Below are 14,453 nucleotides of genomic sequence, written 5' to 3' on the forward strand. Positions count from 1 at the left end.
AAATGTTCACAGACACTCAATAAGACAGAGCTGTTTCTTGCATAGAAACAGAGTTGGGAATACATTTATCGATCTCCAAATGCGAGCCTGAATCTGAGAAGGGTTGACAGTGTAAGAGAAATGAAAAGAAAGCAAAGAATTTCCTGTGAGAAACCATTCTTAACAAGCTCACTTGAGTGTACTGTAGAAATCACTACATTTTGTCATAATTGCTTCAGTGTAACTTCAAGTCACATTACGACCTACTCCCCTAAGAGCAATGAAACAGGGAAATAAGCAGACAGGCTATTTTGGGGTAGTAGAATAATCTCACTCCTCTATCAACTCCAAACAGAACTTTTGTTTAGGAAACCTGATATGAAGCGTCATAAAATATTAGCACGTAAAAGTGATCTGTTCAGATTATCAACAACTTCTCTACTTCAAGAAAGAAAAAAGATGAGAAACATCCACCCTGCTGGGGTGCTTCTGAAAGTTCAACACAACTCCGGTTGTGATATGATATACCTGTTTGTCTTTGGTGCGTTTGTATTAGCTAACAGAAGCAACTTAATAATAACACAGCAAATGGGCTGAAGCCTGACAACACTTCAAGAAACTCCTAGCAATCCAAACATATCTACATTTCCTTTGAAAATATTTAGCAATAAATATAATTACACTAAGAACAATGGCAACATGCAAGAACTACTTAATACAGTCAAGTAACAAGCTGTTACATTTAATTTAAAATTACCTTTTATTTTTCACAAGTTTTTCCAACACGTTGTGCATTTTGGCAAGGTAGACTTTGAGATAGTTTGCTTCAAGTTTCTTTAAATTACAAACAGTAGATACAGTAGGATTATTTTAAACGGATTTCTTTAAAACAAATGGCAAGTTAAGATCCTTCGATTTAAAAGAGGCTTCCGCAATTTCATTTTCCTGATAGAAAATTCAAGTAATTTTAAATAATAGAAAATTGTCTTTACAAAATATCCCGCTATTAGAATTTGTCAGCTCTGTGAAAATAAACATCAAATTTCCAGCATCAATTGGGTGCAATTACACATTTAGAAAAATAACTCATTTGAAAGGAAGGTCACTTAGTGAAGAAAAATAAATTTCCAAGAAGATGAGTTCTTAAAACAAATGATGAAAACATTTTTTTCTTAGCTAAATTATTTGTTACTCCTTCTTTGCAATTTTTTTTCTCCTCTAACGATGAAAATGAATTAAGAAGACATGTTACCAAGCTGTTTTCCCTTCAGTATATGCCAGCTGATGGAATTATTGCTTAACTCCCAATGACTGTATATGACATCCACTCCATACTGTTTTTATGCTGTGTTTTTTAATCGATTGGTACCAAATACACATACCACACAACTTCAGGTGTGTCACTTACAGAATGGAAACCACAATAATTTTTTCAGGTAATTTTGTATCTAGAATGTTTTTTTCCCAACAAAGGAAGAATTAATTATAAAATATTTTTCCATTTTCCTTCCTTACCTATTCTTCAAGACAGCAGAATGGAAAAATAAGCAGGACACGTTTACTTTGTAACTCAAGGCTCAGAGCACATATTGAGAAATCTTCAACAATTTAAAAACAGTTTGTTTTTTCATTCTTTTAGCCCAAAATAACATTGCTGTCTGAGAACAGTAACTTCGTGTATCACCATCTTCCAGAAGAAAACTATAAATAAATGTTTATGTAAGGAACCGAACACTGATGTTGAAGAGGGCAAAACAATAAAATTAAGGGTCAATAAATGATACTGCAATGTATCTTGTGCCATTCAAGATAGGAAGTCCTTCATGTAAATGAGTAAGTCTTCCTGGGTGCATAAAACTCCATCCTTTCCTTGGTGATTCAATGGAGCAGTTGTACCTAAGAAATTTACATCCACCTCCCTGTAGCAAAAATAAAAACAAAAAGAACCACATCACTACGCTCATTTACCTGTGTTTTTCATTGACTAGATTCTTTATATTTATCCACAATTATTAATAATAGACTTTTTAGGATTTGTCCATTTTATTCAAAAAGCAAAGGAAAAAGAAAACACCGCAGCAATGTTATTAAAATGACATCACCTTCAGAACAGTAAGTAACAAGCAGGATATAGCAACAAAAAAAGGTTTCCTTTTGATTTTCTTTAACACTCTCTGGATATCAACTCTTTCAATCAGCATCTCTGAGGAACAGTTCATCAATAACAGTATTGTACGCAATACAAGAATGGAGCAAATCAACGTCCACCTTCACCCAGGACAGTACTTAAATAAATTTTAAATAAATTATTCCAACTGTCAGTTTCAAACTGAAGTGGTGTTTTCTAAAGGAAGAAGTCTGGGAAACATATTTAAAAAAAGGACGCTGTAAAGAGAAGCTTATTCAACCTGGTAATATTTTAAATATTTGAAACAATTGCTTTCTACTGCAAAAAGATGAAGCGTTTCAAAAATGTTAAAAAAGAACATCTCTGAAGTTTTTCTTAAACTTCTTCCCAGCACCTTCTGAAGCCTTTTTCACTAATTCAACCTGACTGCATCAGCAGGTATGGATCCTGCAACTGAGAAAGTTTAGTACTCCAAAACACTACTCAATAGTATATCTCAATTTGTGTTGCACATATTTTCCCCTTCAACACTGTCTTTAAGCATGTCTGTTTGGGTTCTTGTTTGGAAACGATATTAGATACTTAAAGGATGACGTTTTTTAGCTCAATAAATAACTTGCCAACTTACTTGAAAATCCTCTCCTACTTTGTTGAGTGCAATGTTGATTGTGAATGTAGAGGAGTCGTGATGAGGTCTGAGCGATCGTTGTCTGTCAGGGCTATATTTTACAACAAAATTCAATAAAGCATATCCCTGAAACAAAATATACAATCAGACTTCAACATGTGAACTTCATTGTCACACAAAGGGCTGTGGGTTTTCTTTGCTTATTTAAAACCCAGTTAAGAACAACACTCATCTGTAATACTGCTACATCACTTGTTAACTCACCAAACAAAGCATACAGTTCAATAAAATACTTAGAATTATTTATTCCATTCAGAGATTATCTGCAACTTTTAAACACGTACCTTGGTATAATAACCAGCAAACACTTTTAATGTTACTGGTGCAATGAACTCTCTTATGAAGTGCAGCCATTCGTTATCCAGTCCAATTTGCTTCATATGGATATCATCAGTTGGGACATTTTCATAACCGCCAGAAATACGGCTGTCCTAACAAAAAACACCATAAATAGCTTTGAAATATGAGCATGGAATGCTTCTGGCACTTCTACAAATATGTAGAATCTGCAGAATCACAAAACTGCAGAGTAATGCTTTAGTGGGCGTATCTGAGCTTGATGCACAATAATCTCAAGCCAACTGCCATGATATAAATTGCTGAGATATCAGTGGGCAAGAACTGGGCAGTTCTTAGAAGGTGAGTCAATACTGGGACGTACTGCCTGTAAATAAGGGTTTCACTAGAGTACCATTTTTAATTATTGAGACGTAGATGCAATAGAAGTTAGATGAGAGTACAGGCATCAACTCGTCATGATAATAAACATGTTAAAATACTTTTATCTTAAAAGTATGCTAAAAAAAAAATTTCTCTGGGGGCTCCAACCTGCAGTAAAACCCTGACTGTAATTCATCTCCTTCCAAGTATTTGTGAAAACGACAAATGTTCCTGTTCTCAAAACTTTGGTTTAAGCAGTAGTTAATACTTCAAGCTCGGTGCAAGTACTAACACAGTACTTCACAATGTCTGTGGATACGTGCTTCAAGGGACCAGTCTGATAAATCAAGACCTTAGAGAAAGTCAGAAGAATTATCAAAGACCAGCCACCGCTGGATAACTTGGATAACTACTACAGCAGCTGTTGCTGTTAGTGTCTGAATTTTCTAGTTCAAGGTTAACTGAGGATGTTTCTAAATCTACTAAACATCAAACTGCATGGCAGACAAAATTCAGTATTTTACTCTACACAGCAGATGTCTTAGGTTATTAGCATTTCTTGGACACTTTGTTTATTGCAGCATGCTGTGGCTTGTTATAAATGTACTCTCTTAGTAAGGACATGTTTATAAAGGCTGACACTTACTTGGTGTTTTCCACCAGACCACTGTCCAAAGTGTTCCATTTCTTCTACCAATTCATCACAAGCAGTGTCAGAAAATATGGGAAACCAAAAAACATCTGGACACGGCTATGGAAAGATGAAATGAAATCTACGTTAATCTCTTACAGTGAAGTTGTTAGAACAGTTAAGTTTGTTTTCAATTGCTAAGCATCTCATTTCAAGGACATTTTCACTTTTCTGTCACTTAAAAAAAAAATTAAAAAATCAGCAGTTCTCTTCTGTGTATTAATTTGGACACATTTAAATAATTAAATTTTGACTTTGTCCACAACTGTACTCTGACAGAATGAAGCAAAAACTAAGAGCTACCTTGTAAGTCATAACCCAGCATTATCAACTCTGTCAATGTACCCGAATATTCTGTGCATTGTGTGATAACTCATTAAGAAAAATACTTTCAAAATTAGTATGCTTTTAAATACAAAAGCAATTTATCCTGGCTTCTTAATTAAACAAAGTTCATTAAATGATTGTGATAATTGACATAGAAATAAGTGTCTAAGGCTGGTGCAAGAATTATCTTGGAAGTGCTATTCACAGATAAGCTGCGTGAAAGCAGCCAGCCAGCCAGAAAAAGACTTAAGTAGCCAGCAAAAGCCTTCATAGCTACAGACCTTACAGAATTCAAAGCAGAAAAACAATCCTGCAAGAAAAGCATATTTAAGAGCTTGCCTTACATTGGCTTTGCAATAGCAATCTCTTAACAAAAATTAAGTTTTCTGCTGGTTGTACTAGCTTGTTCTAATGAATTAATTACAATTTCACTTCGAAAAAAGCAATTACTTGAACAATTCCATTATCCTGAGCAATATAGCAATTATTTTTTGGACTTCTCTCATCTCAGTTTTCTCAGTGACAAATTCACTAGAGGTCCAAAACCTCAAACTGTTCAGCCACAAACTAAAATAGCATTAGCATGGAAACAATTGCTGTATGCTAATTTATTACGTCAGTCTCACAAATACAACTATTACTACTTGCCTCTTTCAAAGAGTATTTACACCCACCTGTTCTACTATATTATCAGTGAAGATCTTTGAATAGTTGGGATTTATGTAAGTTTCCTTCCAGTCCTGAAAAGAATGATTTTAAAATATTCAGAATTCATTCAAATGAAAGAAGAAAATCATTTTTTATTCTGTTCACGTGCCCTACTGAAAGCACAAGAAACAATTAAACCATTTCTTACTATCATAGAAGAACTGGATCTCATCATACCTAAATTGTGAAAACTGTTACATCAGGACCATTTGTCATTACAGTTGTAATCGGTAATTGATTAATTGATATTAAATGGGTGGTAGAGAACACCATTTATTGCACTAGATGTATGCTGTGCGCTATTTATTTAAATATTTTCCATGTAAAATCTTTAACTCCAAAATAGTTAATGATATAAGGTTGTTTTTTGTTTGTTTTTTAATAAATAACTTTCTAATCAATAGTAAGGAACATACCACAGGATTCTCAAATATCTGCCAGAGGTCATTGTTGTAGTGGGAGGTGTTATAATTGGCTGTGGAGATAAGTCTTCCAAATTCGTGTCTGTTCGTAATGTACATGAAAACACCCTATATCAAACAGAGAAAACATCATTAGCAAAACTGTCCATCCTAGCAAAATCAATGTTTTATAAGTCTCTATGCCTGAAATTCTTTAATAAAATATGTCACATCCATACAAAAAAATTATACAAGTGTTGTTCATTAAGTGTCTTAAATCTTCAAATGGTTCACAGTAGTCACAAACTAGAGTTCATGATTTCTTGTTTATAAGCATTGATTGAATATATTCATTAAGCAAGTTAAACCAAAGCATATATTCTTCATAATGCAAAAACAAAGAAAAGAGAAAACAGAAGTGAAGTGATTGCTTGTTTTCCAGAAAACCTAAGCAGACACAGTGGCAGCATCTATTCTCAAACAGATGAAGAAAAGTATAGTTTCTGCTTAGATACTGAAAAAACAAGCTAACAGAAAAAGTAATGGAAAGCAGAACAAGAAACATATTTCAGAGTATTCACTACATGATTCTTCTGGTGCCTGAAATAAAAAGGTGTTGGCAAATACAGAATACAAGAATTCTCAGATCAGGGTGCAAAATAAGTGAGCACTTTGAAGTATGTTCCCCTTAGCAAATACTGGAAAATTATATGCAGGATATAAAGTGTGGTAAGACAGTTTCATTATCAAACTATTAAGATATTAACAAAACTCATTTGGTTAGAACTGACGGCAGAAAATAGGGTGGTTTTGTGATTTGTTGGTGTTATTTTTTTACTTTTTTTTTTTTTTTTTAAGGAACTTGAATATTTATTTTATTCGCCGCTTTTCAGATTCAAATTTTATTTCAGAAGCATTTGCGATCAAGATTTGTGGCAAGAAGGCATCCCCCCTTGGATATTTTCTTATTTTTAATCTATTCTTTTTTCTGAAAGAGAGTCAAGTTGTTAGAATGATAATGATTGTTAACGACGTGCCTTGTTTTGGGCACCTATGAAATCATAAAGTAGCTGCAGCAGGGAGAATAAGGAGGGTCTGGCTCAGAAAAAACAGTCTAAATGACACCGATTTCACAAAAGCTCTATGTTTACCGAGGGGCCCTGGCTGACCTGCTTGCCATTTGAGCTTTACTAGGACTATTGAATCAATTTTATCCACTGGAACACAGCTTTAGCACATCTTGACCTTAGCAATGAGAAACCTCCCTGGGGAAATAAGCAGCCTACGTCACTTGGAGTTGGTCGTAAAGAAACTGTTCCTGGTGCTAATTTGAACCCAACAAGACCGAAGAGAAAGATGGAGTGATATTTTGTGAGGAATAAGGACAGAGGAGAAGGATCTTCCTGTGGTAAAACAACACTGTATGTAATAAGAACTAACGATTTAAAACAAAAAATAAAGCAACACCTTTGGGGGTCTGAGCATATGGAATGTTTCCGAAGAAGGGGAGTCTTTTTCCCTTTGTAATGTCTAAAATGAAGGAGAATCATCACATCAGTTTTCTGATACATAGTTTCTCTGTTTGTCCAAGAACTACTAGATTTCCACAGTTACAACAGGGAAATAGCAGCCTCTGACAAAAGCTGATACGCCTTTACAGACAACATGCATCTCCAAGCAAAGCTCACAATGTACATGTCAAAGCTATTTCCACCAGCCCCTTCTTATCTGCTGCAATACAAAAACAAGCACGTACCGAACCATCTTACAGCACAGACTGAGAGGGGAAAAAAAAAAAAAAAGGAGAAAGCCGTTTTCTGATGAGCCACAGTCAGATTAGTTGAACGAGCAGATGGGAAGCACAGGTTTGCAATAACTGATGCTGAGAAGGTTTGAATACAAGAGAATTGGATGGGAACATTCTGAGGAATCAGTACAAACAAAAGAAATCATGCCTTGTTATGAGGGAATAAAAAAAATTAATACTTGCCAACTTTTCTTGTTCAATTCAGCAAAATTATTTTTCAATGCTATAGTGTCTGGAAATAGGTCTGGTTTAGCTCTTATTTGTTTCTGTGCTGAAACTAGTGTAAATATCAGTAGAAATGTGGGTTTACATATTCATATTTTTACAGTACAAATAAACTTTCTCTCATTACTTACAGCTCAAAGTAACAAATTTCTGGTACAGATTTAATCTAACCTGGAAGAATTAAGGAGTAACTCCTGTACTCCAAGAAGATTCCTACCATTTCATGAATCACTCAGGCTTTTTATACCAACATTGTCCATTATTATTTTAAAATTTTACATTGCAGAATGCTCCAATTTAATCTGCTAGAAGTTTTTTATTCTGTGAAAGTGTACATAAAGACATTCTACATGCAGTGATAAATTTCAAATCATACAGAGCAGAGAAGCTGAGTCTTCTTTCATCCCGTTGAGGTTGCTCCAACTAGGAAGGTATTTTAACCTCAACAGGACATTTCAGTTTAAAAAAACCACTATGTAACCAGTGTACCAACATTGGAAAAAACTTACACTCAACAATTTGAACAAATACATCTAAAAATGTTTCATGTCACAAAAATTGGCCAGTACTTTGAATTAGAAGTAATATAAAATCTAATACCAATCAAGCAAAGCAACCACGTGTAGCAAGACACAAAGTAGTCTCTGTGCATTTGAAAAGCAAATCGTTATAGATACACCTTACCATTTCCCTGGCATTCCTGCAGAGAGCCATATCAGGATCCAGCTTATCACGCATGAAGTAGTTCTTCTCTTTCATCTCTGATCTGAGAGTTTGGCCCTTAATCAAGTATATATTAGCCATATAAGGTATATTCCATACTCCTCTGTAACAGAAAAGAAATAATTTAAAGCCGCAAAAAGTATTTTGTTCTACATTCCACTAACTCAGCATCTCTGTATTTGCTGACAAGACAAAGCAAGTTTCAAGGCAACAAATTTGAAATGTTCCCAAGACATCTGAAAAACTACAGCTGGACAGTAAGAAATCAAATCTCAAACACAGGCATAGGCAGCAATTCAATTTTTACAAAGTATTGTCATAAAAAATAAAAAGGTCAAATTCCCTAAAGTGAGTTTTAACTACAAACGTACCTTGTGTTTCCAGATTTAAGGCAAAGTCTTCTATATTATAATATTATTCTATGCTGCCAGATGGATAAAATAATTCTAAAACATAATTTTTAATGAGCTTAAGTATAGCTGTTCTGACCTCCTCACACAAACACCCGCTGACCACAGCAGGCCATATATTTATGTGAGTTGGGCCAATATCAACAACAAAGCAGTGCTGCTATAATGCATGCTTTACAGATCCCCTCCCCCCAGAGCCAAGCCTCCTGTGCCATGAACACATCCTTCAGTGCTGTTGAGAACAATCCAGTCCTTTTCAAGCAGTCAGTCTGTTTCAGATCTTTTTGTTCTTTCAAGGCAATGAAAACATCATTCATGGAAAAGAAAAGCTTACGGAAGGACAAATCTAAAAGCTATGCAATGAAAATGTTTGTCAAGAGAATATATGGAATATACCTGAGATAGGATATAAGAAACAACACAAGAACAAAGAAATTACAGTCATTCAGTTTTGCACTGATTAAATAATGGCCTCAAAAAGTATTTGATGAATGCAAGAATCATTTATTTTGACTAAAGTTCCTATGGTACAGTTTTTCTTTTTTTCCTATTTCTCTGCTTTGCCATTTTCTGCATTGTGTACTTGCAGAGTAGAGTATCCAGACACTCGGATAGGTACTAGTCATCACTATGTCCATTAGTAATAGCTTGTCATGTTAAATACATTGCTTCAGCGGAATACTGGACTGCAACTAACTTTAGACTTCTCAGAAATAACACAAGATAGTATGAAAATGTAAGAAAATGTTCTTAATAACCATACATTAATCCCTTGACTTTAAAAATCAGCTTAAAGTTACTTACACTCTGTTCCCTTGGACAATATCAATGTAATCTTCTGAACGAGCATAGTAGCCATCTGGGCTCAAAGCACCCCAGAAATTGGACCAAAGCTTCCCATGACGAGTTACAAGCGGAGCAATTATCTTTCTGTGAAATAGCATATTCAGTAAAAAGATATGAATTGTAATATGAACATATGTAAAAAAATACCAACTTTTCTGACTTGTTGAGTGTAGTCCAAACACCAGTGACTATCAAACCCTGGAGCAGCTATTCTGAATTTCAGCTGCAAAAAAAGAAATACTATTCGAGCCCCTACAGCCCAGAAATAACATCACCGTAACAGAAGCAATGATTCCTATAAAGCAGAAGCAGCTTGTATTTCTGTCAGCCAAGAAATACTCCCCACAGCATGGTAGCATAAAAAGAATCACAATGCCAGAGACAAGGAAAAGAATATTAAAATAAAAGTGGTGAAACTTCAGGTACAAAAGTTACTTCAGCCTGAAAATTAGCTACCCAAAATTTAGTGTCAAAACAGGGAAGTCCAAAAGAACACAAAGAATAAAAAAGCTCTTTGTTTCAGGGGGTATCTACTAGTAGGTATATTTTGCAAGGTTTTTGTTTCTTCCACCTAGTACGTCTGGCTTTTACCATCTCTTCCTACAGCAGTAAATATTACAAGGAACACAACACAAAGGACTGGCAGCCACACCTTCACCAATAATCCATCCTTTCTCCCTTTCACCTTTCTGTGAGACACTGAGATACTAGATTTGCTGCCAAGAGGCAAACACTGCTAATGTAACAAGGGGAACAACTGAATGGCAAGACTGAAGTGCCCAGATTGGATTACCAGACACGTGGCCATAGACCAGAGGAAAGCTGTGATGCCCACAGCAATGGTGCTTAGTGAGACAGGATCAGGATGCCCCAGGTGGAATATCAGCTGGCCACGCTCTGCACGCTGTATAGCAAATAGCATTTACATTGGCTGCACCCTGCCAAAAGCTGCTGCAAAGTCACAACTTAGCACGACTTCAGATATCATACCACAGTGAGTAGAAACAGGTCATTACAGATGTTTAATCTCAAGAAAACATGTCTACTACTGTATCACACTTATGTTTCTAAAAAAAAAGTAACATTACCGGTAGCAGTAAACTACAGGTTTGTGTTTTGAGGTTGGTTTTTTTTTTGTTTGTTTTGTTGTTGTTGTAATTATGTGTATAACTTTGAAATCACTAGTTACTGAGACCCTAACTCATTTCATAAAACCTGTTTATACAATACCATTTTTGCCTTAGCAACTTTGAAGCATCTAAAATTCTTATCAGCAATTGCTGCCTGACAGAAACAAAACACTTAATGAATTGTTGGGCCATGGCAATCAAATATCACAGGTAAACAAAGAGGATCTAAATCTGCAAGAACAGACAGGATTTTATCTTCTCTGCAAGGGCCCCAGAGAATCATTTCAAGTTCAAAGAATTTCTGTAAATTCAGGAAATATACTACACCTGTTCTGTTCTATCAGTATCTTTAAAGTCTTTGGGTTTGTCAGTACAACATCTGCATCTATGCTGAAGTAGTATTCGCATGCTTCATCCTGGCGACAAAGGTCCCTAAAAAGACAAAAAAGAATGGTTACCTCACATGTTTCCAGAAGAGGTTCACAAATGCCAAATGCACAAATACCATAGCTGTGCATTTCATAAACAGCCCTTTAATACATGTACTACAACAGTCAAAGAAAGACACCATAATGTAAGATAGATGGAGCACAAATCTATGCATATGGCAGGGTACACTTGTTAGGCAACAGCAGAGTAGAATGAATTCAGCCTCCCTACATCAACAGAATGGTAGAAGATCAAATGGACTTTTGAGAAAGTGGAACAACTCCTCAAGTCATACTAAAGCAGCAGCTTTTCTGTCATGCAAATGAGATTATTGATTTTGTCTGTTCTCCCCAATATAATTCACTGAACTTGCATTAATTCCATCGCAGCTTTGAGTGTTCACATTGCTTTACTTTCATGCTGTAAAATGTCTACAAACATAGTTTTAGTTCAAGTTCTATTTGACTTGATCATTTCTGATTGGTTTTCTGCAACAAAAAAGAACTCTGTCACTTCAGGAGAAGTGACAAATGGTGGATGTGACAGACTACATACAAGTCAGTGACTGCTGGCATGGTTCCCTGTTTGCGTCTCCTTCATTCCCTCCCACTGCCTAACCTAGCAGGTCAGCACTTAGTACATCTCCTCTATGGTTTATTAAACAAAAGACTTCTTGATAATCAAATGCTCTTATGCTTAAAGGACTTTGGATTTATGACTTTCTGGAAATTATGGTAGAAGGTAGGGCTTTTTTACTCCAGAAATTTCAGCAATCTCTTCTCTTCAAACTCAGTCACTCAAGATGTAATAATGACTTGAAGCAAATTTTTAAAATATTGAAGTGACAGAAGTGGCATTCTCATTGCTACAAAAGCCAGTGTTTGGACACAGATACGTTGCATAAATCTTTGCTCAGTGTCTGGATTTGCCTTAACTAACATATTTGCTGAAAGTTTCCTGTCTTATGAATACATGCTTATATGACCACTGTTCCTTAATCAGCACTTTCTCACATAATTGCCCCAATTGAAACTGGCAGGTTTTATTCCTGCCATAACACAGCCCAGCAATTAAGTCTTTATGGCATTTTCAAATTCTATTCAAAGCTTTACAACTACTGAATGCGATTCACCTGTTTTTTATATTAGCATAATTACAATTATTAGTAGTAGCCATTCATATTGCACTTGACATCAGTTGTTAAATTCATTCCAGAAATATCCAGCATCCCTATCCCCATTCCACTAATGAGGAACCTAAATCTGAGAGTGACAGCTCTGCGCTGGTCCGGAGTTTCAGCCACAACACTGACAAACCTTTCCAAAAGCTGCAGTATCATCTGTGCTACAAATATATGAATAGAATTGATGTTTTTAATTATCAGCAATGAGAACAAACAAACAGAAGAGATTTGTATTTTTTTGTAAGCAAATGCAACTGAAAATTGTTCCATTGTTCACATTATTTCAAAGTGTATGGTCCTTCCTTCAGCTTCTGCCCTTTTTTAAATAACCAGAGATTTTTTACAAAATCTCTTTCAATGTGCTTACTGTTGACAAAACTTCTGCTCTTTACTCACATCTTAATTTAAAAAATAAACAAACAAACAAACAAACAAAACCCTAAATTAAAAGTTTCAGTCTAAGTACTTGGAGTTGGTAATTCAAAAATAAACTGAGAAGTCATTAAAAGCATTACTACCGTAAATAGTCTGGAAATGTAGCTACAGTACAAATCAGAGTGAAAGCTCCAACTTCAACTTTTATAAACAAGAATACTAAATATATTATAGGTATAAATACAAAAATATATATTATTTTTATCAGGGCTGCAATTGTGTAGATTTAGTAAATTTAACAGAACACGAAGGTATTTTGTTGGAAATCTGAAGCTCAGCAGATTAGCTTACAGTATTTTGCAGTCAGAAAAATGATTAATTTTACTGACAAACACCAGCCCATCCAGAACTCTGACTTCATCTAAGAAGGATCAAAATCACTGTTCTGCACATTATACCTTCCCCTGAGATCTCCTTACCTCTTCATAGGGGGAACACATTGTCTACCCAATTTCTTTAGCATTAAGTCATTTGTAACTTGTTTAGATATAATTTGAATTAGCAATTTATCATTTTCATATGCCTCTCAGTTTGGTAGTACAGCTCTAGACGTGGACTGTGAGTCAATGGGAGAGCATTCAGGCCTCAGAAAGAACTCTGACAGAAAAGGTGCCTGGATGACATGGACAGACGTTGCCACCACTATCCCAGCCAGAGCCATTGCTCCTCCCAGCAGAACTCCTATCACTATCACTACAAACAAATAAGCGTAGCCATGGAATAGATAAAGCACTAACCTTTAGTTTTGCATTTCAGGCTTAGGTAACATCACCACAATTACTACAACTGGAAGCTATTGTAATCAGATATGGGTGGGAAAGTTGTATTTCTTTTGCAACACTGAAAGTTCAAAATGCTGAGACTGAAACCCAAAACTGCCGAAGTGTTCAAAAGAAGCAGCTCAGCAGAAGCAGGAAAACACAAGTCTCCAATACTTGACATTTGAGAGAGAGACTTAATCCTCACTCTTCCTTTAAACCACATCCAAGGTATTTGCCCAACTCACAGGCTATCCCAGCCATCATTTATCAATACCAAATGGAAGCTCTGAGACACTGATGTAATGTCTTCTAATTTTCAAGAAACATACAGGAGAGAAAAAGTACATCTCAAAATCCAGCCAGCATTAAACACTAAGGTAGCATTTGAAGGAATATACACGCAAAGACAAAATACTCAATTTGCAAATAAGTTTTTTTTCTTTATATTCTCCTTTATTTTTCTTCTTTCCCTAATCCCCTTCCTTCTGTTTCTGCCTGTTTAAGCTATGCACTCGTTTGTCTATGTTGATGAATCGTAACAACTCTTTGATGGCTATGCAGTTTGGAGCCTTTTCCAAGATATATACAACTATCCAAAGCTCAGGAGAGGGCTTTTCCATATTAATAGACAACTATTAAAAGGAAATAAATAGGAAAGTAAATCCCTTGCTATTACTTATTAAATGAACAAGAAAAGCAGGCAGAAGTTTGCTGCATGGATATGGGTGGGGGGAAAAAAGGTTATTGTACTCACATGTATATTAAATGTGAAAGTCTCATTCACTAAGAACCTCATCATGACTTATCACCAGTTTTTACTAAGACAAAATGGGGAAAAATGATGTAAGAAGAAAACCGAGTAGCTACATTATATACTCAAAAGTATTCTTCTGAAAACAAACTGCACCTTCAATGCCCAACT

The 14,453-nt window shown here is 35.4% G+C and overlaps 1 protein-coding gene across 1 annotated transcript in view; it reads right to left on the bottom strand.

The window, feature by feature from the left end:
• Positions 1–720: 720 nt before the first annotated feature.
• Positions 721–14,453, bottom strand: part of PLOD2 (procollagen-lysine,2-oxoglutarate 5-dioxygenase 2) — a 48,029-nt gene continuing 34,296 nt past the window's right edge. The window contains exons 11-20 of the mRNA XM_085232786.1: positions 11,051–11,155; positions 9,552–9,677; positions 8,299–8,440; positions 7,050–7,112; positions 5,598–5,711; positions 5,148–5,213; positions 4,102–4,206; positions 3,080–3,226; positions 2,736–2,861; positions 721–1,898 (exon numbers count right to left, since the gene is read on the bottom strand). Of these exons, the coding sequence (XP_085088912.1) occupies positions 1,743–1,898; positions 2,736–2,861; positions 3,080–3,226; positions 4,102–4,206; positions 5,148–5,213; positions 5,598–5,711; positions 7,050–7,112; positions 8,299–8,440; positions 9,552–9,677; positions 11,051–11,155 (1,150 nt within the window). The 3' untranslated portion in view covers positions 721–1,742. The remainder of the gene's footprint in view (positions 1,899–2,735; positions 2,862–3,079; positions 3,227–4,101; positions 4,207–5,147; positions 5,214–5,597; positions 5,712–7,049; positions 7,113–8,298; positions 8,441–9,551; positions 9,678–11,050; positions 11,156–14,453) is intronic.

This window comes from Meleagris gallopavo, chromosome 11, assembly GCF_905368555.1.
Source record: "Meleagris gallopavo chromosome 11, MGAL_WU_HG_1.1, whole genome shotgun sequence".
NCBI classification, from domain to species: domain Eukaryota; kingdom Metazoa; phylum Chordata; class Aves; order Galliformes; family Phasianidae; genus Meleagris; species Meleagris gallopavo.